This window comes from Podarcis cretensis (assembly GCF_951804945.1).
Source record: "Podarcis cretensis genome assembly, chromosome: 10".
NCBI lineage: Eukaryota > Metazoa > Chordata > Lepidosauria > Squamata > Lacertidae > Podarcis > Podarcis cretensis.
In genome coordinates this window covers 57,337,091-57,361,105 of record NC_137179.1, presented here as the reverse complement: position 1 = coordinate 57,361,105, position 24,015 = coordinate 57,337,091, and the positions used below count along the sequence as shown (strand labels likewise).

General features: G+C 43.1%; 1 protein-coding gene and 1 long non-coding RNA gene across 7 annotated transcripts in view; one reads left to right on the top strand and one right to left on the bottom strand.

Annotated features, from left to right (window-relative positions):
• The window catches only part of TSPAN12 (tetraspanin 12), a 90,529-nt gene that overhangs the window by 31,753 nt on the left and 34,761 nt on the right, over nt 1-24,015 (top strand). For all 4 annotated transcript variants that reach the window (XM_079994384.1, XM_079994386.1, XM_079994385.1 and 1 more), the window contains one exon: nt 2,254-2,389. In XM_079994384.1, the coding sequence (XP_079850510.1) occupies nt 2,254-2,389 (136 nt within the window). The remainder of the gene's footprint in view (nt 1-2,253; nt 2,390-24,015) is intronic.
• LOC307225990 lies at nt 8,041-13,649 on the bottom strand. Of its 3 annotated transcripts, none has more exons than XR_013843209.1 (4): nt 13,496-13,649; nt 10,644-11,161; nt 9,586-10,428; nt 8,041-8,368 (listed from the first exon to the last, which is right to left on the bottom strand). It is a non-coding gene; the product is annotated as an uncharacterized lncRNA (long non-coding RNA). The 3 variants fall into 3 exon arrangements; XR_013843210.1 differs by having other exon boundaries at nt 10,644-10,992; nt 13,496-13,648; XR_013843211.1 differs by lacking the exon at nt 13,496-13,649 and having other exon boundaries at nt 10,644-11,346.

Here is a 24,015-nt window from a genome sequence, read left to right as displayed (position 1 = left end):
GATTCCTCTTTAAGCAGGAGTCCATGCTCCCACACCCTTCTCACTTTTCATTCTGTCAGAATAGTACATTGGTTAGAGAGGGTTAAGGGTTCGTTCAGCTGGAGTAGTCGTTTTGTGGCTTTTTCGGCCATTTTCTCACTGTAAGTTTCCTTTCTGTTCCGGTTGAGCATCCTCCCCACTTGCTCGCCCCTCTTGGACTTTTTCTCTGAAGAGTCTAGCCCAGTATTTCCCAAGCTTGGATCTCCAGCTGTAGTTTTGGTACAGTTCCCATCATCCCTGACCACTGGTTCTACTAGGTAGGGATGGTGGGAATTGTAGTCCAAAAACAGCTGGAAGCCTAAGTTGGGAAACACTGGTCTAGCCCCTGGATGAGGAGTCTATTGCCCTCCAGTTGTTGTTGGACTCCAACTCCTATCAGCCTCAGCCAGCCTGGCCAAAGATGGGGCTTGTAGTCCGGCAACATCCTCCAGAACCCCAAAGTCGAAAAATGTAACATCCCTATTCTTGCACCAACAATCATTGCTTGAGCCTCTCCACCCAACCCTATTCCAAATTGCTGAAAGCTCCTCTTCACTTGTTTGCATTTTATTTATTTGTATTCTGTTTCAACGGAAGATTCATAGCTTAGCAAAAAGGAATCAGTGTTAAGAATTACAGTGCAAATGCCTTACTTGCACATCCCAACAGAAAGTAATTGATATAAGGAAAACAGTACAGATTCCAAATTTAAAACTAAACAATACTTTTGATGCTAATTCCACATTTTAAGTAGCATAATGAGAGCAGGTTTCAATTTTGCCCTCTTCTTTCCTCTGTGTGCCCCCCAAATTGGCTCTGGAACAGCAAATGAGGGGGAGAAGAAGGGGGATTATTCCATCTGGCAGGCTGAACAGATTGCACTGATGGAATGATTGACATAGGACCACGTCGAATTCCTCACTTGTGTATCTCTAAGCAATGCGCCTAAATGGGCAAAGCGTTTTAAACCACAAAAACGAACCATATACAAAACACCAAAATGCATCAAGATAGGACACCAAATGTAGCAGTAAATACAATCATGAAAATATCTTCAGGTATCACAAAGAGAAACGCGAATAATAATAATAATAATAATAATAATAATAATAATAATGGTACAGTTCTAATTCCAAGAGTTCTCAAACAAATGCCTTTGTGCAGCTTGAAGGCAGCAGTCCTCTGGCTGTAAACTCACAGCCTATGTATTCAGAGATATACTGCCCCCAGCATGGAGGTTCCACTTCTCTATCACGGTTAGTTGTTGAGGGATTGATCTTCCCAAAAAAGAGAAACCTCTCCTTCTTCCCCAGAAGGGAGAAGCCATTGAAGGATAGCAGTTTCAGAAGCAAAAGGCACAGGGCTTTTTTCCCCTAAGCACCCTCAAATCTTCCCTGAAGGGCAAAATAGGGACAATAATTTATACAGGTTCCAGAAAACTGGGGTTGTCCCTTGAGCACTGATTCCGTGGCTGTTTATTACTCTGCCTCTCGTGAGATCTCAATAGGGCAGCCTCAGTTCATTCATTCATTGTCCGTGCGTTAAGGAATATGTACTTTAAAGTACACAGCAAAATGAGTTATTTCAAAACTAAGAAACTGAATAATTCATAGCTTCTAAAAGCTGTTAGGCTATTTCCATGTAGATTCAAAGGGCAGAACTGCCTCTTAATAGGACACTCCTGGTAGTAGTAGTGGGAGTAGTAGTAGGTGTAATGGTAATAATAATAATAATAATAATAATAATAATAATTTTATTTATACCCCACCCTCCCCAGCCAAGACTGGGCTCAGGGCGGCTAACACCAAATATCTAATACATTAAAAACACAATACCAAACCATTAGTTTAAAATACAATTCGAATCACATTTAAAATCAAAATAAAATTACAGTGGTACCTCGGGTTAAGTACTTAATTCGTTCCGGAGGTCCGTTCTTAACCTGAAACTGTTCTTAACCTGAAGCACCACTTTAGCTAATGGGGCCTCCTGCTGCTGCCGCCGCGCCGCCAGAGCACGATTTCTGTTCTCATCCTGAAGCAAAGTTCATAACCTGAAGCAGTATTTCTGGGTTAGCAGAGTCTGTACACCTGAAGCGTATGTAACCCGAGGTACCACTGTACGTGGGTACGACTAATGGTTTCTGCATTCCTTGATCACAAGACTTACCATTTTCTAAAATGAGCCACGGTTCAGTTCTGTTAGCATGATCCTGTTGTTTTCATTTGCTTTCAGGGTAGAGGAAGCTGTTCTTTCCACCTACTTTCCAGTTGTCCACCCAGTCATGATTGCCGTCTGCTGTTTCCTTATCATTGTTGGAATGTTGGGCTATTGCGGAACAGTGAAAAGGAACCTTCTTCTGCTTGTGTGGGTAAGAGTCTTCTGTTTTCCCGTGCCATTTTGTCACTGATGCAAGGAGAACATCTCTTAATATCCCATTGCCACTCTTTCTTCTTTGGCGATCACTTGTAGCCAAGTAAGTTTGTCTTCCATGAACACAGCCTTAACAGTGAGTCCGTAAGTGACTGTGGAGGCCAATTCTGGATCCACACGTCCTTCCACAGTGGGGACATAGATTTCCAGGCGGCAGTGGATCATGGTGTGGATTTGCCAAGGCTGCTTTCCTCTTAGCACATTTCTCCCTTTCAGCCTGAGTTCGAGCGTCTTCAAAGCCCATGACACCTTTGGTAAAGGCTGTTCTCCAATTGGTGCGCTCACAAGCCAGTGTTTCTCAGTTGTCGGTGTTCATACCCCCAGTGATTGGGATTGAAGATTGGAGTGATCATTCTGTGATATTATGGCAGTGGGCAAAGCTGTATTGTAACTTTTGAATAAATGTATTTATTTTTTTTAATGGCTTTGGAAAAAAAGAGAGAAGAGGGTTGCTGAAGGTATTTTGGTCACCCATAGTCTCAGAAGCTGGTAGAAATGGAGAACTTTCTTCTCTGCTCTGGGACCAAGTCTTGTTCAAATTTTCAGTCAGCTTTGGAGCATTCTGTGTTTAGATATAGTTCTGTGTGAGACAAAACTTGTGGAAAGAAATGAAGTCTTTGCCAGTAGAATATAGATTAAGAGCCTGAGGAATGCCTAGCTTTGCTTGAATGGTAGAATTTAGGCTCTTATTTACAAAGCTCTGAAACTGGTTCAATCTTAACTTCATGAGTGGGACTGAACCAGCTTTATTAGAAAACAGCGCCGCAGTTTCAACACAGTTCTGTACTGCTCTGCTCCAAAGTAAGTCCTGTTGAATTTGGTGGGGCTTACTTCTGAGCAATGCATAAATTGCACCGTAATTCCCCATTTACCTGGAAGTAAGCTCCATTGAGTTCAGTGGCACTTACTCCCAGGTAAATGTGTATCGAGTTGCAGCCTTAGTGCAGTCCACAATCTGGACATTACAGTTGAGATAAGGCTGTGTACCAGGCAACATTCCACTGTAAGTTGTCCTTAACAGACAGATGCCTGGGAATGGGAAAGAATCTGAATTATTTGGTTCTTGCCACCCCAGACTTCTAAAACAAGCTCATAAATCACTTGAGTGTCTTAAAACGTTTAACCCATTATCGTTTTGTTCTTTTTAAATCTCAGATGAATGTTCTGTTTAATCACCATTTTTTTTTAAATGCAGTGTGTTCAAATAACAAAATGATTTAAAACTGGGTCCTAATCCTTTCTTTCTTTGTTTATTTAAAATGCCAGTGGAGAAGCAGAATCAGTTACTGCTCTTTAACACAATCTGGAAGTAAACACATGTACTATGTGTAGAGCAATCAAACTCCATTAAATCAAGCCTAGACAGTTCTAGAGCTCTTAACCTACAATATTTCATTCCGGGGAGCCTGAGAACCAGCTCTTTCTGGCCCAACTGATAAGCAAAAAATAAATGATCTTTTCCTAAGTACACCGCAGTTCTTGACTAATTGCTAAATAAGGCGTTTACCATGGCATTGCAGAGATGTGCAGGTGCGACTCAATAGTTGATTCGTCACCCTAATAAGAAGCAACAACAACACCCCACAACAGCTTGACAGAAAAAGCTTTCATAAAACCAGATGAAATGCAGGATAAAGAAACATGGTGTAAAATATTAAGTCTTTTCAGTCTTTCCCTTTGTTTTTCATTCTGAGACTTCTCGAGGATTGAAATAATCAAGCACACATTAATTTGAATGCATCCCGAAGCTAATTTATACACACACACACACACACACACATTTAAACCCAGAGAAGTGTTTTTAAAGTATGGTGTACTGTAGAGGGATGGTCCTACTATTTTATATTATTTATTTTATTTTATATGTTTACTGCCCTGTAAGATAAAGGTAAAGGAGCCCTGGACGGTTAAGTCCAATCAAAGGCGACTATGGGATTGCGGCGCTCATCTTGCTTTCAGGGCGAGGGAGCCGGAGTTTGTCCACAGACACCTTTCCGGGTCACGTGGCCCACATGATTAAACCATTTCTGGTGCAATGGGACACTGTGACGAGTGTCAGAGTGCACAGAAACGCTGTTTACCTTCCTGCCGCAGCGGTACCTATTTATCTACTTGCACTGGCATGCTTTTGAACTGCCAGGTTGGCAGGAGCTGGGACAGAGCAATGGGAGCTCACCTCACTGTACGGATTTGAACTGCCGACTTTCCGACTGGCGAGCCCAAGAGGCTCAGTGGTTTAGACCACAGCACCCTATACCTGTACTTTATAAGGCACAAAACCACCAGGGTTGGAGTAGGTGGAGCTGAAGGGGCAAATAATGACAGGGCACTGTCTTGAGATTGAAACAGAAACCCTAACCTCTTGCCTCAAGGAGTTCCACACTTGGGATGGCAATGCAGAAAAAGCATTCTCACATGTTGGCAACCACCCAATGGCCCATGCAAGCAAGGCACGACTATCAGTCTTAAAGAACAGGGTGGTTTGCATAAGTTGCACTGTTCAGAAAGGAGCCAGCTGGACCCAGAATGGATGGAGTTACCTACTTGGGGAAGCGGACGGGATTAACCTTCCTCCCAGTCACGTATCCAAGTGCATCTCTTCACTTTTTGGTCTAGGATTATAGCTCGTACATCCTTTGAACACAGCAGATCACAGACTCTGTTCCTTCCGTCTCTAGTTTCTCATTAAAAAGGGATTGGATTTTGTGTGATGGGAAAGATCTCTCTCGCTCTGCCTGAGATCTTGGAGAGCAGCAGCCAATTCGGGGCTAGGTTCCTGTACCCTGGTTAGGGCCGTCTTTAGCATATGCGGCTCCGGGGTTCAAAAATTCACCCAGCACCCCAATTTTTTGGGGGGGGAGCAGGTCAAAGTTCTTGAGGTTTTTTTAAGAGGGGCAGCTCAGAGTTTTTGAGCTTTTAAGGAGGGGGACAGCAAAAACTGCTAACATGAAAAAGTAAAAAACGGCTGCGATGCCTCCGTCTTTCCATTTTTGCAATCATGCTAAAATGAAAGACACCACTAGGGGCCGTCGCCAGATATGTTGATTGTGCAGCTATTCCGCAATAGAGAACAGAAATGACCCATCAAACGCAATCACCCATAGGTCGTGGTTAACAGCTTAGGCGGCTTCAGAGGCGGGTGCCCCACAGAATTTGGCGCCTGGGTGCAACACACCCCTAGCATCCCCAGGTAAAGATGGCCCTGTCACAAGGGCAGGGGCTACATGGGGAAGGAGGAATAATTGAAAATAATCTTCCCATTTCCTCCATTGGTGTTTGGCATGAGGGCAACACTATTCATTGCAAGTCTTCTGGACCCATCCCAATGTCTGCTCACACACTTCCCAACCCTGACAACCATTGTCTAATTGTCTAAACTGAGAGTGAATCCACACCAGAGCATTCCCCTCCTCCTCCTCCTCCTCCTCCTCCTCTACTGCCCTTTATTCGAAGATCACAGTGCGGTTTACAATATAAAAACACAAAAATGCATACCAGAGTAGCACTAACCTCCCCAGCTTAAAAGGTCATAGATTATTTCATGAGCCAAAGGCCTGGAGAGGAATGTTTTTGCCTAGCACCTAGAAATATGTAATGAAGGGACTTCCGGGTTAGCGCGATCTGGTTAATGGCGGATTCCCTCCGAGCTCCGGAGGGAATCGGCTCCGCTGGAGAAGGGTTCTACCGCGACGGCGACGCGGGGACCCTCAGAAACCGCAGGCGCTGAAGCCTGCGGACTTGGTGACTCGGCGGGCACCTAAAGCGCCCCCCGACCCACGAAGAGCCTTTTTAAAGGCTGCGGAGAGGGTACGGGGAGCGGCGTGGTGCTGTGAGTGGACCGCTACTGCAGTGGAGCGAAGCCGCGAGCCATGGCCGGAGACCGCTGACTTTCTTCCCTGAAATTCGGACTTTAATTAATCCGTGAGTAGAATGGAATTTGGACTCTAAAAATTTCTACTTTTGAATTCGATACGATCGGGGGATGTGCTAAAGGGAAGTCCGCACCCCCCCTATTTACAGAAAATCTAAAGCAAGGATCGGAGAACTAAGGTGGAGAGTTGTTTTTTTTGGTGTTTTTTTAAAAGATAATATTTTCATGAATTTGACAGAAGAAGATTTGTGCTGGAGAGTAAGAGGGGAATTTTAGAAGCCTTTGCCTAAACCCCCCCCCCAGACCCGGGAGGTCCTGTATGTGAGCTGGAGAAAAAGGAATAAGGAGTTTGACAGCTGTCAAAGGAGCTGTCAAACGGGCAGTGAAAGTTAAAAATCTTATTATTTAACACCTTTCTGGACTAAATTTGTTATATTTGAATTAAAGTGGTTGGGAACAAAGTAGTGAAATAACAAAGTAACGGACTGTTGGGAAAAGGACTACTAAGTAACCAGAATCCCCCTAGGGGAAACATTGAAACACTATAATGGCTGCAGATGGAAAATTACAGGCAGAGATAGAAAGAATGTTTTTTCTCGTGGGAAAGTTGCAGGAGCAGACTACGGCTATGAATAAACAACTTATAATCTTGAACTCTAAAATAAGTGACTCTGCTGAATGCACAATGGACTTGACCGGGAAAGAATCTGCAGCTGAATTAGAAGAGATAGCTTGGGAACAGGAGGAGAGAGAACAAGGAATGGAGCCAGTACAGATGGAGAGTACCAACCAGGAGCCTACAATGCCAGAACATAAAGAAGAAGACCTTTGGATTACAAATCTGCGAAAGATGCGAAAGAGGAGGGAGGAAGCCCCTGGAACACTTGGAATATTTGAATTTAAAAGAAACAAGAAATATGATTGGGGCTTCCTCTTGGAGTATGGAAGATCAGCTGACCTTTCGCAGCAGTTGGTATCAAGTACTTTGGATGGCAGAAAATCTGATGAGACTGAGCTAGAACTCCTTCGAGACTCAGACTCGATGACCAACAAAGAGGGCTACCAACAAAATCGGCAGAGAGAGACTGACAGAGACTTAAAGGCCTCAGATGTGAGGAATCCAGGCTAAAAACTGTTTTTGTGGACATTGGGAAGGGACAGAAACCGGGGCGGGGGGGGGGGAAGAAATTTAAAAACGTTTATGACTTTTGTGTTTGATTATTATGACCTATTTTTAAGATAAAAGGGAAATTCGTGGAAGGAATTGGGGTCGACCTTAGAAAAGGATTTAATATTTATAAGAAAATTGAATAAGCAAAATTTGGCCAACTAATAAGAATTAAGTATTTCTTTAAAAGTATATATATATAATAATAATAATATGTAAAGGATGAGAGATATGAGCTTGCTGAGCTAATTTGACTGAATTAGGATGTATGAAGGGGGGGTGGGGGGAAGTCAAGAACTGGGGTTAGGAAAGTAAGGATATGAAACCTTATATGTGTTGTCTTTGTCTGTGTGTGTCTGTGTCTATAAAATGTGAAAACCTAATAAAAATTTTATTAAAAAAAATAGAAATATGTAATGAAGGTAGATTGGAACCTTCCCATTATGTTTGCTCGCTATATGTGTTTCTTGAAGACAAATTACATCTAAATTTTGTTTGAAAATTATATGTTCAATTTTATTTGTCAGGGAGTCTTGGAAACAAATGAGCATGGTTAATTAGAAAGATTTATTGCAAAAAAAAACGCAACAGGGTTCATGGAGCGGTGAATGCTGCCGTCTGTCCATCAGTGAAGATGTTCCTACTGAGGAGACTTCTTCCGGCGAAACCAAAAGCAGCCCAGCCCCCTCTTGTGACGTGATCTGTCCTATTCAACGAGAGCGGGGGCTAAGGGGGTCAGCCCCTCCCCTTCCTCATTCCCAGACACGGAGCTTCCATGTTCGTTCCTCCTCTCCGAGCTGCTGCTGTAATTTGAATTCCACTGGTTGGCTGGCAAATGGTTCTCTGTCTGCCATCAGGGCTGTTTCCAGTCCACATACCTGAGGGTTGGGGACAGGACTCTTGATTGTACTCATCTAGTCCTGCGTTTAACCCCCTCACTTCTTGACTGCCTTCTCCCTCTGCCTGCAATTCTTTCAATTCCTTCAATTATAGCGTCCTTCAATTTCTTAGAGTTAAAAGTTACCAAACATTCTCCAGGCTGTTTCTTAGCCTTAGCTGATTTAGTCCAGACCCTGTAGCAACTGTCAGTAGATCCTTCAACATACTCCTGCTCCACCTAACCATTCCACAATTGTCTCGGCTATGTATGTTTTAAGAACTTGTTCCCCCTCCACCTCTAGAAGGCTTCTTATTCGCAGAACATCAGATTTTTGTCTCATCTCTAAGACCGTGAGACAATCCTCAAATTTATCCTGTCTGCCAGCTAAACCTCTCATATCCCCCCTTACTATCTCTGGTTCTCCTCTAATTTCTTCGTTTTTCAATTTTTTCCAAGTTTTTCACAGAAATGTCCAAAGCTTTTAATTTGCTAAACGTTTCTGTGACCATTTTCGTGTTCTTCCCCAATTCCGCTACAATTTTTTTCTTTCTGCTTTTGCATTTGTGTCAGCATCTCATTTTTAAAATCTGACAGAATATACTCTATATTTGACTTTCTTTTTTTTTTGAAATTAATTTTTATTCAAATTTCCAATAAACAATCCATTTATAATTAAACATCCAATTTAACTTATACATTCTTTTTGACTTCCATCAGCCTATCTGACAATTTTCATATTTATCACCACTTCTCACATTTCATACATTTATGTTGCACTTTGACAATCCCTATTTTATCTTCTCTTTTAAGCAACATTCCAGTTTATTTTTTCACAGAGCTTCTTGAAATCCAACAAGCGTTATTTCCTGATCACACACAGTTTTCATATACTCTGTAAATTTGTTCCAGTCCTCGGTGAATCTCTGATCGCGTTGGTTTCGAATTTTCCCAGTTAATTTGTCCATTTCTGCATACTCCATCAGTTTCATTCTCCATTCTTCCCTCGTTGGCATTTCTTCCTGTTTCCACCTTTGGGCCAGCAAAATTCTGGCTGCTGTTACTGCATATCTAAATAACTTCACATCTTTCTTATATTTGACTTTCTTCAGATTGTTTTACTGATGTTTTAATATTCTGTAAACCGCTTTGAGGTTTTTCTTAAAAATATAAAGCGGTGTAGAAATTAAATGCATACATACATGCATGCATACATACCTGGGATGCTAGGATAGGAAGCACCCACATGATCTAGCCGGTGATGAATCAGGGAAGCATCGTTAGAGCAGCAGGCACAGTGCAAAGGTTGCTTGAATTGGTCCGTAGATGCCTCGGTGGAGTTCAGAACCAAGCTTATTCACTGAAATCACTATCCAAAAACCCTCCCATGCTAATACATTGGGAAGTGAGGGATATAGGGAAAAATAAGAGGGGCATGATTGTTGCATTGGAAGTTAGCATGGACACCACAGGGACTTGAACCCCGTCCTGGGAACCAGGAGCGCCGACCACCAGTGTCTTTTGCTTCTTTTTTTTGAGCAGTGCAACAAGGTAAAAAGCAAAACCTGAGAGAACATTCTGTGAATGTTCTCTCAGGAAAAAAACAACCCATAAGATGTTCAGAAGAACTCTTTAGAGAGACCTGTGAAAAAGAAAAGAAAAGAAAATGAGAAAAAGCAGAGAGCAATACAAAAAATATTGTCTTGGAAAAAGACCACTGAGTGGTGGAATGTGAACTTACCTAAAGCAGCACAGTCCAAATTCAGGTGATTCTTCCCTCGGGTACAGTGAACTGTGGGAAGCCTGTAGGAAAGAAGAGCTAGAAGAAGAGAAGAAGTGTTCTCCTACCTGCAGGTGAGCCTCATTGTGGCGACACAGAATAGGACCTCTTCTGACAACTCTGTCACTGCAACCTGAAAGAGTCTTAGCACAAAGAGTTGCAGATGGAACACAGTAGAGATTTTCTCCCTAGCCAAGCAAGGCATACTCACCTGAATGTCCTTCAATCATACAATACCATTTTGACCGCCATTTTTGTTTGAAGCTGGATGAGCCATTGATCTACAGGGGCACAACAGAGAGATGAGATTCAGATTTAGTGTGGAAAGAAGGAAGATTGTTCACCCTTTCATTTGTCTATCTGAGAGTGACTTTGTGTCTAGCGGGTCCCCCTTTTTTGTTCTGCGATCTAGGGTCACTAGTTTGCCCGCAGCCACCTTCCACCAATCCTACAGAAAACGACTTTTTATTTATTTATAAAAAATGGCTTTTCTTACCACCATGACTTCTGGGACTTTGCTGGAAGCCCTGGCCTCATTTGAGGGTTGAGGGCTCTTTGGAGAGACCTGTGAAAAGACCAGCAGAAAAGAAAATGAGAAAAAGGAGAGACCAATCCAAAAAATATTGTCTTAAAAAAAGACCACTGAGTGGTGGAATGTGAACTTACCTAAAGCAGTACAGTCCAAATGCAGGCGACTCTCCCCTCAGGTACAGTGAACTGTGGGAAGCCTGTAGGAAAGAAGAGCTGGAAGAAAAGAAGTGTTCTCCTACCTTTAGGTGAGCCTCATTGTAGCGACACAAAATAGGGCCTCTTCTGACAACTCCGTCACCGCAACTTGAAAGAGTCTTAGCACAAAGAGTTGCAGAAGGAACACAACATAATTTTTCTTCCCAGCCAAGCAAGTGATACTCACTTAGATGTCCTTCAGGCATAATGTATACAAGTATATTGCTGCTGTCATTGTGATGTAGCGTTTAGGGTTTACTTGGGAGGTACCTGAGCCTGACATCGCCTCTGAAAATACAAGAGTACCTGATAGTAACTTCCTTTCACTGTGATGGTCACTTCAAAGTGAGAAGGTTGTATATTTTTGTTTATATAAAGTCAGTGCTTTGTGTTGTCTGAGCTACTTGCTAAATAGCTGTTCCAAGAAGATGCTTAGCAAAAATAAAATAAAATCCCAAAACCTTGTTTATTACCACCAGAGATCATTTTGCCAGGCCTATTCCATAGTTAACCTTTTGAGCTCCCATATATTTTCGTAATCTTGCAGGTTCTGCTGGATAGGCTTAGTGGAATTGATGTTCTAGTCTGCTACCTCATTTGATCCTCACAATAACCCTGTGAGGTAGGTTAGGCTGAGAGATAGTTTCATGGCAGAGTGAGGATTTGATCTCAAGTCTCCCAGTTCCTAATCCACCACTCTAGCCACTCCACTCTCTCAGGAACTTCCCTCAGAGAAAGCACTTTCCCACAAGATCCTGGACTTGCCATGTCTCTGAACAGTCACTCTAATCACCATCAGCAGGTTCATTCTCAAAATGCTTTATGCGCCTTTTCAGCAAGTTTTTAACTTACCTGTCTTTCTCTCCTTCCAAGGCAACCTGAGCCAACATGAAATTACCGTATTTTTCGCTCTATACGACACACTTTTCCCCCTCCAAAAATGAAGGGGAAATGTGTGTGTGTCCTATGGAGCGAATGCAGGCTTTCGCTGAAGCCTGGAGAGCAGAGGAGTTGGTGCGCACCGACCCCTCTTGCTCTCCAGGCTTCAGGCAGCTATCTGCAAGCCTTCTGAGCGTGACGGGAGTTCCCGCCGGGCTCTGAAGGCTTGCAGATAGCAGCCTGAAGCCTGAAGCCCAGGGAGCGCAGTGCCAACTCCTGCTGCACTCCCTGGGCTTCAGGCAGCTATCCGGCAAGCCTTTGGGCTCCGAAGACTTGCGGATAGCAGCCTGTTCTGGGGGCTGGGGTCGGGGGAAGCTCGGGCTTCCCCTGTCCCCAGGCCCGCAAGCTCTGGGAGCGGCGGCGAGGTTGCGTGCAATCTTGCCGCTGCTCCTGGACCTGTTCTGGGGGCTGGGGGGGAATAATTCCCCCCTTTATTTCCCCCCCCCCCTAAAAACTAGGTGCGCCCTATGGTCCGGTGCACCCTATGGAGCGAAAAATACGGTAGAAGGAGCAGTTTTGTCCTCTCCCTGTCTTCTTTGCTTCCCCCCTCCATGTGCACATTTCTAGCTTCAGCAACAAAACCCCCAACTTTCTCTTCATGAAATGACTTCTCTAGTTGCCTTTTAAAAGAAATGCCTTCTATTTCCCCTGCTCATTTTCTCTCTGCTTTAAGCAGGCTTCATATCCATGTGCTCCTTTTCATCTGAAGACTAATTAGTTTGAAAGGTAAATAAAACTTGATTTCTCCCACTTCACATCCCTTCATTCACCTTCATTTTCTCTTGGCTCTTCCAGTTAATTTTCTTGATTCTCTTTACTATCTCCATCTTGGTATTTTTCTGAGTTTTCAGTTTAAATATTGCTTGGCTAAACCCTTTTTTGGGGGGACTTTCTCAAGGTCCACCATCTGTCTACAATTTACTTTCCTGTGTTATTAGGATTAAGTCTTCATCGATCTTGTATTTTCCTTCGATTTCCTTTCCATTTAAAATTTAGTGTCTCTGCTAACACTTTTTAGGGACAAATACCTGATTAAGATACATGTGCACAGTATTTGAAATCAACCACAGCAGAGATCGCAGGTGAAAATTACCTGTGTCCCTTTTTAAAGTTGTAAATGATGGGAGTGGCCGCTGGGACCACATAACACCGGTTCTGAGAGATCTGCACTGGCTCCCAGTACGTTTCCGAGCACGATTCAAAGTGTTGGTGCTGACCTTTGAAGCCCTAAACGGCCTCGGTCCTGTATACCTGAAGGAGCATCTCCACCCCCATCGTTCAGCCCGGACACTGAGATCCAGCGCCGAGGGCCTTCTGGTGGTTCCCTCATTGCGAGAAGTGAGGCTACAGGGAACCAGGCAGAGGGCCTTCTCGGTAGTGGCGCCCGCCCTGTGGAACGCCCTCCCATCAGATGTCAAAGAGATAAAGAATTACCTGACATTCAGAAGACATCTTAAGGCAGCCCTGTTCAGGGAAGTTTTTAATATGTAATGCTGTACTGTTTTTAACACTGATTGGGAGCCGCCCAGAGTGGCTGGGGAAACTCAGCCAGATGGGCGGGGTATAAATAATAAATTATTATTATTATTATTATTATTATTATTATTATTATTTCAGCAGAGGGAAATCCCTTCAATTACTCTATAAAAAAACCAACCCAATAGTTTTGAAAAGTAATCTTACCTAAGCTGGTTTGTTGCCTTTTCAAACCTGTTTCATCTTCCCCAGCCTCCCACCCCTAATCCCTCTGCCCATTAGCTCCTTCAGCTCTGACCAGTGAGAGGGCTAAAGCCAGTACTATAGCCAGGGACAGGCTCACTCAGCGGAATGTGGCTCGCTCCTTCCACCACTTGTTGGTCATAAGAACACATTAAAAAGTCCCCTGCGGCATTAACACAGTGGGTGCAAACGTCTTTCTTTTCTTCTTCTTTTTTAAAATAATTTTTATTAAGTTTTGTAGTTTTGTGCTCATCACAAAAACATTGTCTCAAACAGAAAAAGAAATACAGTACCCCAATGCCTCCCCCCCCCCCCCGGAGACTTCCCTCAACTTTCTTTTCTGGTTTGTTATGCAATAACATGTCCTGCTTATTTTCATGCCTTAAAAGGTAAAGGTAAAGGTCATTAGGTCCAGTCATGGCCGACTTGGGGGTTGTGGTGCTCATCTCGCTTTATTAGCCGAGGGAGCCGGCATACAGCTTCCGGGTCATGTGGCCAGCATGACTAAACATGACTAAGCATGATTAAGCCGCTTCTGGCGAACCAGAGCAGTGCACGGAAATGCCGTTTACCTTCCCGCCGGAGCGGTACCTATTTATCTACTTGCACTTTGACGTGCTTTCTGTAGGGATATCGCGGAGTGGGGAGTGTGCTCCCTCCGGACCCCACTCCCCACTCCGCGATATCCCTACACTTTCGAACTGCTAGGTTGGCAGGAGCAGGGACCGAGCAACAGGAGCTCACGCCCTCGTGGGGATTCGAACCACCGACCTTCTGATCAGCAAGTCCTAGGCTCTGTGTTTTAACCCTTCCATTCTTCCAATTGAATATTTTATATTCTTAGCATTTTTCTTTTATCCCCATACAGTGGTACCTCGGGTTAAGTACTTAATTCGTTCTGCAGGTTCGTTCTTAACCTGAAACTGTTCTTAACCTGAAGCACCACTTTAGCTAATGGGGCCTCCTACTGCCACCGCGCCACCAGAGCACGATTTTTGTTCTCATCCGGAAGCAAAGTTCTTAACCTGAAGCACTATTTCTGGGTTAGCGGAGTCTGTAACCTGAAGTGTATGTAACCTGAAGTACCACTGTACTTATTTTTAAATTACTTCTAATATTTTACTATTTCCCCATTATTACATCTTACTCTCTATCTTTGTTTTGTTGATTGTGTTTACTCAAACCCTGCTGGTGAGTTCACTTCTTTACAATGTTTCTGTATGTACAACATAAATGGTTCCCAGTCTTTTTTAAAGCCTCTATTGTCCTTATCTCTCAGTTTTCCAGTTAGCTTCGCCGTTTCAGCAGACTCCATCAGTTTTTCTTGTCATTCTTCTTTAGTTGGTATTTTATTGTCTTTCCATTTTTTGGACTAGTAATATCCTAGCCACTGTTGTGGTATACATGAATAATTTCTTCTGATCTTTTGGCAAGTCTTGACTTGTAATGCCTAGCAGAAAAGCTTCTGGTCTCTTAACAAAAGTTATCTTAAGCATTCTTTTCATTTCATTATAAATCATTTCCCAGAAATTTTTGATTATTTTACAATTCCACCACATATGAAAAAACGTGCCTTCTTTTTCTTTACATTTCCAACACTTGTTGGAGCTTGTTTTATACATTTGGCCATCTTTGCCGGTGTGATATACCATCTATACACACACATACACACAAATGATACTAGTTTCAGGTAGGTAGCTATGTTGGCCTGCTGTAGTCGAAACAAAACAAAATAATTAAAAAAAAATTTTTAAATCCTTCCAGTAGCACCTTAGAGACCAACTAAGTTAGTTATTGGTATGAGCTTTCGTGTGCATGCACACTTCTTTAGATAAGCTGCAAAGTGCATTTAACAACAACAACAATAACACTGTTTCATTAATAGAAAACCTGTATTCTGATGTCCCCAAAGAAAGCCTTCCCAAAAGTACATTGGGCATCTTGCTATAAGGATGTTTACATGTTTTATGAAACTCAAATCTTGCAGTTCTGTTTTGAAGCTTTGAGGCTGGTAGTAATTTCCTCACAAAACGCTACTATGTAGTAAAATCTAAACCAAGTGGAAGCGTTTGGGTTTAATGCAAGATGTAAATCTAAGCTGAGTTGGCATGTTTAGCCTCTAATAGCACTGGAACGCGGCTACAAGAAGACCATAATTTATTATCTGCAGCTGCCTGCATATGGTCACTTGACAGCAATCTAAACGGAAAGGTTAAAAATGAGGAGGCTTCCTTTTGGCTTAAACTAAAGTTGGGTCCATCTGTATAGATTGTATATATTAATTGCAAAAACCTATTAGTTGAGAGCTGGAGGGTCCTGTTAAGGATGAAGAAAGCAATGCTCAAGAAAGATGGCTGGTATCTGTAACGGGAGACTGACCGCCATTATTATACCTCAGTTGGGTATCTTTGATGACCCTGATTATCTAGACCAGGGGTAAGCAAACTGTTTCAGCAGGGGGCTGGTCCACTGCCCCTCAGACCTTGTGGGGGGCTGGACTATATTTTGAAGAAAAAAAATGAACGAATTCCTATGCCCCACAAATAACACAGAGATGCATTTTAAATAAAAGCACACATTCTATTATTGTCAAAACAATTCCCGGACTGTCCACAGGCCAGATTTAGAAGGCGATTGGGCCGGATCCGGCCCCTGGTCCTTAGTTTGCCTACCCATGATCTAGATCCATTTCAATCTGGGTTTTAGGCCTGAGTTTCAACAGTAACTGATCATATTCTGTTGCTTTGAAGTATTTTTAAAATCTTGTTTTTGGTAGGTGATTTATTTTTTAACCATTTTAATCCAACTTATTAATATATACTTTTCCTGTTCTTGTCTTTACAAATGGAAAAATGGACCAAAAAAATTACAATTCATAGTCCAGTTCTGTGAGTTCCCTGTGAAAGACTGATGCTGTACCATGCAAATGAAAGTATATCTATTCCTAGCCAATGTCCTGTGGTCTGCTTGGGTTTGTGCTGCATATGTATTGTACATCTTCTTGAGTAAACATATACATAATCCGTGTAAGCAAAAACCATATACAAGCAGTATTCTGTTTACTTACATAAATTAAACTAGTTACAGGTAGGTAGCCGTGTTGGTCTGCCGTAGTCGAAACAAAATAAAAAAATTCCTTCCAGTAGCACCTTAGAGACCAACTAAGTTTGTTATTGGTATGAGCTTTCGTGAAGTGTGCATGCACACGAAAGCTCATACCAATAACAAACTTAGTTGGTCTCTAAGGTGCTACTGGAAGGATTTTTTTTATAAATTAAACTAATTCGTTTTTTTACTTTCTTTTGTTGTCTTATCTATTTATTAACATGAATTAAAGAAAGAAAAAACCAGAAAAAAGAATAAAAGGTGTAGTTGGACTTCCTGTCTTTTCCCGGTATATAGCCTTATTCTAGTAATGAATATACCTAAATTATTGAGTTATTCTTTATATTACTTCTAAGCCATATCTGCATATTCCATAAGTTTTTGTATCCATTCTTCTTTCGCGGGGACTTCTTCTTTCCAGACATCTCCATACAGTCGCAAAAGGTGGCTTGCCAGTGGTAAAATACAACTGGTGCAATGGGAGTATCAAACGCTGACTGTGAGAACAGGATGCTGGCCTGGGTGGGGGGTGGGGCGCTTTGGTCTGATCCAGCAGGGGACTTCCGATGTCCTTATTGTGCTTAATTGGGTCCTCCCTTAAAGAGGGCACATATTGCGGTGAGACCTGGAAAACTGACACCCTGTGTTGTGGGTGGGTACTATTGGCCAGCCACAACACCTGATTGGTAGGTCCCTCGAAGCTGGGTGCTATCTGGCCAATGGGATGCAGTCCAAACGGTTTGAGGGACCTATAAAAACCCATGCACATGACCCAGATCTTCCTCTTTCAGCACGTGCATTTGGAACACTCGCCCACCTCTCCCTACTTTTAGGGCTTTGCGCTTGACCTTGCGATGCTGTCGTGTGTCGTCTGTTGTTGGGACAGGGGCACGGCAGGAATTTTCCCCACTTGGCTGACTGACTGTTGCCATTTGGGTTTAGCCTGCTGCGTAGTAAATCGTCACAACTTGTAAGGTTGCGGATAGGCTCTGGTTCAGGTGATAGGGATGGGAGAAGGCTCTCGCCATCCCTATGTGAAGGGTATTCTGTTAAAGGAATCCAGGGACTAGGTGGTTTGGTCAACCCCTGAGAGGGGGTTGTGCCCGTGCATGAGTCCAGGGGGACATTCGGGTGGCGGAGTTAGCCTGTTCCCGGCTTTCCGCTTATCCAGGTGTTCACCCTTGGCTGACCTATGCTGGAACCCTGGGTCAGCGCTACCTGCATGGCAGGGAGCTAGTCGAACCAGAGCCTATGCAACCATTCACTTTCTGTAATCAATAAAGTTGTGGCCTAAATTCTGCCAAAAACCAAAACCAAAATTTGAGTCAAGTGTGAATTAATTTAGGGGGAAGGTTTCTGGGTCTGAACACGCAAATGCAAGAACTGCATTAAGGCTGTACAGTGGTACCTCGCAAGACGAATGCCTCGTAAGACGAAAAACTCGCAAAACGAAAGAGTTTTTCGTTTTTTGAGTTGCTTCACAAGACGGATTTCCCTATGGGCTTGCTTCGCAAGACGAAAGCGTCTTGCAAGTTTGTTTCCTTTGTCTTGCAGGTTTGTTTCCTTTTTCTTAAAACCGTGCATTCACTTCGAGGAGCAACTCATAGCACGTGGTGTGGTAGCCTTTTTTGAGGTTTTTGAAGACTTTGGTGATTTTTGAAGCTTTTCCAAAGTCCGTGCTTCGCAAGACGAAAAAATCGCAAGACGAAAAAACTCGCGGAACGAATTAATTTCGTCTTGCGAGGCACCACTGTACTGCAAAGCCTCCCTTACAGCCTTAAATCTGTGAGCTGTAAAAGCTTGAGGGAACACTATCTTAAGATTTGAAGCTTTGTTGTACCGCCTTTCCTCCTTCTAAGAAGAAAGGCCTTGCCACACAGCGTCCCGAGCATAGCCCTATTTGAAATGGAGACACATTTTTTGCAGACCCTCAATGTGGCCCTATTTTCAGTCCCAGACTTACAGAAGCCGTCCCGGTTTCTGATTTGATTCCCGAATGTCCCACTTTCCCTTAGAACGTCCCTATTTTCATCAGAGACATGTTGGAAGGTATGGAGTTATATGACCCCCGAGCCAAGGAGATAACTATGCAACCTTTAGAAAGACATCTTAGGCAGCCCTGTATAAGGAAGTTTTTTTTCTAATGATTAATTATGTTTTTACATATGTTGGAAGCCACCTAGAGTGGCCGGGGCAACCCAGTCAGATGGGTGGGGTATAAATAATAAAATTATTATTACAGTGGTACCTCTGGTTACGTACTTAATTCGTTCCGGAGGTCTGTTCTTAACCTGAAACTGTTCTTAACCTGAAGCACCACTTTAGCTAATGGGACCTCCCGCTGCCGCCGTGCCACCGGAACACGATTTTTGTTCTCATCCTGAAGCAAAGTTCTTAACCTGAGGTACTATTTCTGGGTTAGCGGAGCCTGTAACCTGAAGCGTATGTAACCCGAGGTACCACTGTATTATAAAATATTATTTTATATATTATTTTAATATAACAAATGATTGTTGTTATTATAAAATAGGACATCCCTAGTTTCATCAGAGAACTGTTGGAGGGTATGTTTTTGAGACTACATGCCTCTCTGCCTCAGACTCCCATCTAACTAGCCTCTAAAGCTGGGAGCTCCTCAAGGCCACCAGGCAACTCCAATCTCCGTCTTAGCTCAACCAAGAATTACATGATTGAACAAGTGTCTATAATTGCATGCCTTGCCTAGCCTGAATAGTTCCTGAGAGAGCTAGCTGATATTCTGCTTTTGGCCTTGTGCAACTAAGTGAATAAGCAACAGATCTTTTTTTCTTCTTCTGAGGAAGCTATTCAATGCAATAAATAGCTCCAATGGCTATTTTGTGATATGAGTTTCTAGTGATGTAGCTTCTGGGGCAACATTTAAAAGTGTTCCTTGAGTAAATTTAGCCTTTCCCCCTATTGAACTGATTCCGGCGTGCACAGTATGTGCTAAGATGAACCACAAATGCTGCAGAATGATTTTCCTAGCACGAGACTTGTTCATTTCAGTATGTGCCAAGCTGGTACACTGGAATAAGGTTTAAATTGCTGGCCGTATGATAAAACCAAATTTTTCATTTCCATAATTCTAAGTTTCCTGAGCCAGCAATGAATTAACTCCAGTGTTGCTGCAGAAATCGTACTACGGCACCAAACCAAGATTTTATAGTTCTCTTTTTCAAAAAAACAGACCTGAAAATAAAAGCCAGTAGAGCTAGGTAGATAATGGTGGTCATTCTCCCTTTACAGGAACAATAGATCTGTCTTTTATATTGCTTATTTCCTCTTAACTAGACTTTCCAGTGTTTTACCTAATAGAATTGCAGCCAGTAATTCCAGTAAGAGACGACTTAAGAAGCAGCAATGGATAAAAGATGCTATCAGTTTCAGGTAGTTCAGGCTTCAAGGAATTGTTAAGCTTCCATTTAATTCAATGAGACTTTGAGCACAGATCGCCTATCAGTTTGGCTCTTTGCCAAATAATCTGGTTTCCTGTTTGGTGAATGCTATATATACAGAGATTCTGGTTCTTAAATACTTAGTTTTGCATTAGGTGGCTGGGGTATTCTGGTTGGAGGAAAACACTTGCCCATCATAAAGTTAAGATGTTTGCAGGAAGAATTTCATCACAGAATTTTTCTGTCATCTGAACCATTTGTAATGTATTTCGTTTCTGTAGCTTTAGGGGGTCATTTTTATTTTGAAATAAAATGCAAATCTCCTGCTTCTCCTCCTCCGTATCATCTACACATTTGCAAAAATCTCTCGGTATGTGAAAGATCTCTTAAATATTCCATTTCAGCTTGACATCAAAGACACATGGGTGCCTGATATCACTTTCTAAAAAGCTAGCCGTGCAATCTTATACATGACTATCTGAAAATTATTCGTTGTTTCCAGTAGCGCTTTCTGCCAGGAAAGTAGGGTGCTGCCTCAGAGACAGTTCAGAGAGGCAGGGAGATCTCACGACTAGATGGGCAAGACTTCAGGCAGGATTTCTGTCCCTCTCATAAAGACTTCCACTAATTTTTAATTGATAAAGAAAGCAGAAACACCAAAATATTAGTAGGCATAGTCACGAAATTAAAAGACGCCTGCTTCTTGGGAGAAAAGCAGTGACAAACCTAGACAGCATCTTAAAAAGCAGAGACATCACCTTGCCAACAAAGGTCTGTATAGTTAAAGCTATGGTTTTCCTTGTAGTGATGTATGGAAGTGAGAGCTGGACCATAAAGAAGGCGGATCACCGAAGAATTGATGCTTTTGAATTATGGTGCTGGAGGAGACTCTTGAGAGTCCCATGGACTTCAAGAAGATCAAACCTATCCATTCTTAAGGAAATCAGCCCTGAGTGCTCACTGGAAGGACAGATCTTGAAGCTGAGGCTCCAATACTTTGGCCACCTCATGAGAAGAGAAGACTCCCTGGAAAAGACCCTGATGTTGGGAAAGATGGAGGGCACAAGGAGAAGGGGACGACAGAGGACGAGATGGTTGGATAGTGTTCTCGAAGCTACCAGCATGAGTTTGACCAAACTGCGGGAGGCAGTGGAAGACAGGAGTGCCTGGCGTGCTCTGGTCCTTGGGGTCACACAGAGTCGGACACGACTAAATGACTAAGCAACAACAACAACAACCTTGAAAAACTCCCATTTTCCCTCTTGGAGGTCAAGGAAGCAGTGAAGCTGGTCTGTATAGTTAGATGAGGAACAGCCAACGTCTATGGCATGGAGAAGATGGCAGATCCATCAGAACATAAGAAGAGCCTACTGGTTCAGGCCAATGGCCCATCTAGTCCAGCATCTTGTTCTCCCAGTTGCCTCTGGGGAATCAGCAAGCAGGATTTGAGCACAAGAGCCCTCTCCCCTCCTGTGGTTTCCAGCAGCTGGTGTTCAGAAGCATTGCTGCTTCCAGCTACGGAGGCACAGCCTAGCTCCATCCCAGCCATGACACCACCACAGATAGGCTCCAGTTGTCAGAAATGGGCTTCTTACTTTTCATGGGACTTGCACTGAACTGCAGATGGGACATCACCTGCTTGTGGTCACAGAACAAGGGATTTCAAATGCTGTGGGTGCCCTGTGCAAGTTGGCAGGATGTCCCAGGGGCCTCTGCACTATTGCAAAGACACCTGTTTCACCTCTGTTTACTATGTGCATGGGAAGTAACTCCTTGCCCATCAAGGAGTCCCTTGGACTCACCTGGCATCCGGTGCAAAGTGATGTTCTTGAGATCTTTCCTCCTCACCGGCCTGGGAAGATGGGAATAAGAGGGGGACCGCAATTGCAACAGGGGTGACAAGATGTGGCTCACAGACCATCTGGCCAGGCTCCCCAGGTAATCCAATCAAGTGACCATTAACAGGTAACCTGCCAGACAGGAGATAACACACTTAGATTTCTGTTGTAGACCGCCTCTTTTGTGATGTATGTATGATGTTTCTGGGGGTGTTCTTGGACTACAGGGTGGGCAATTTAAAATGTATATATAAGGGCTGGCACACCTTTGTTCTTGGTCCTCCTCCGTCCTCCTGTGTGTGAGGGGAGCACCCTGTTGCAACAGCTTTAATAAAGATCAGGCTAACTAGCTGCTTTGCTTCTCAATATTCTCTGGTTGGCTTCTGTTATTTTCTCCTACCAATAGGGAACCCACATAATGACTCTGTATGGGCTCTTGGATACCCCATAAGGGAACAAGGGCAGATTTTGTTTACAACACCAGGGAAGAGTGAAGAGCGAAGCAGCAGCAAGAATGGGACTGCACAAACACACCAGCAGGAGCTCTGCATTAGCTCAGCTGGTATCCAACACATCTCCAACTCTGTGACTCCATTGCTGGGAGGTTATTGCTCAACTCTTTTTACAAGCTGCTGCTGCTAAATACAGTTAATTAACAAATTATCTAAGCACCAACTGATCTAGCACACAGCCTCAACCCATTTAGTTGAAGTCTTTTGTGTCCATAGCTGATCTGAGCTCCTATAGTTCTCTTATTTCCTCTCACAAGAAAATTCTCTGTAGTCCATGAGCCAGTGTGGATGCAGGTGGTGCTGTGGTCTAAACCACTGCACCTCTTGGGCTTGCTGATCAGAAGGTCAGCGGTTCAAATCCCCATGACGGAGTGAGCTCCTGTTGCTCAGTCCCAGCTCCTGCCAACCTAGCAGCTTGAAAGCACACCAATGCAAGTAGATAAATAGGTACTGCTGTGGCGGGAAGGTAAACATTTCTGTGTGCTCTGGCTTCCGTCATGGTGTTCCGTTGCACCAGAAGCAGTTTAGACATGCTGGCCACATGACCCGGAAAGCTGTCTGGACAAACGCCGGCTCCCTCAGCCTGAAAGCGAGATGAGCGCCACACCCCATAATCGCCTTTGACTGGACCTAACCCTCCAGGGGTCCTTTACCTTTTACCTTTTTTACCACAGGGGTGGACTGAATATTGACCACAGTTCACTGCTGGAAGACTGGTTAATTTCAGGTGGGCCCACTGGAACTTGATGGGTGGAAAAAACTCAGAGGTGGCTATTTTGGCTACACATGGTTTTGTTACCAGTGAATAGGACATGGGAACAGAAAAACTTGCAGGAAAAGTTGGACACATTAAATGCTTGATAACTTTCAGATCTATGTTGGTCTCTTGCCGAAAAGCCAACATGGGCTTGGGTTCGACTTTAGTCATATTCAGAATAGACCCATTGAAATAAATAAACATGACTAATTTAGGTCCTTAAATTTCATTGGGTATACTTTGATCAAAACTTTGGTGGATACAACCCATTGCATCTTGCAGTGTCGACTAACAAATGTATCGTGATACAAGCTTGTGGATTGGAACCCACATTCTAAGTACCAATGGTTAATGTCGTCTAAAGAGGGACCATAGTTTCTGACCATTAATTTTTAACCTTTCTTCAGTTCCAGGTACATGAGTCTATGACTCATCCATGGTTTGAAAAATGTGTTCTTCACATGCTCAGGGACACTTTATTGCAGTTACACAAACTACAAGGCCGAGCCTTGGCTCAGATTCAGCCTTGAATATGCCAAGATTGTAAGAAGTAATTTCCACAAATGTCTACTGCCTCTTGAAATTATTTTATCATCTTGGTTAGCCAATAAAAACACACTGTGTCATTATTTGACAAAAATACGACCGTGAAGCTGGTGGAATTTTAAAAAAAGAAGTAAGAAAATAGGCTTTTGTTACAGCCAACCGAAGCATGGGCCAGAATTATTGCTTTCCTGTGGATTTGTATCTATATAACAAAGAAAATCTGTTAAGAATATATCTCTGAGCTGACGGCACAAATCTCTTTACTAATAGCTTTTATCGGAAAAATGGCAGAAAAATAAATATTGTTTGG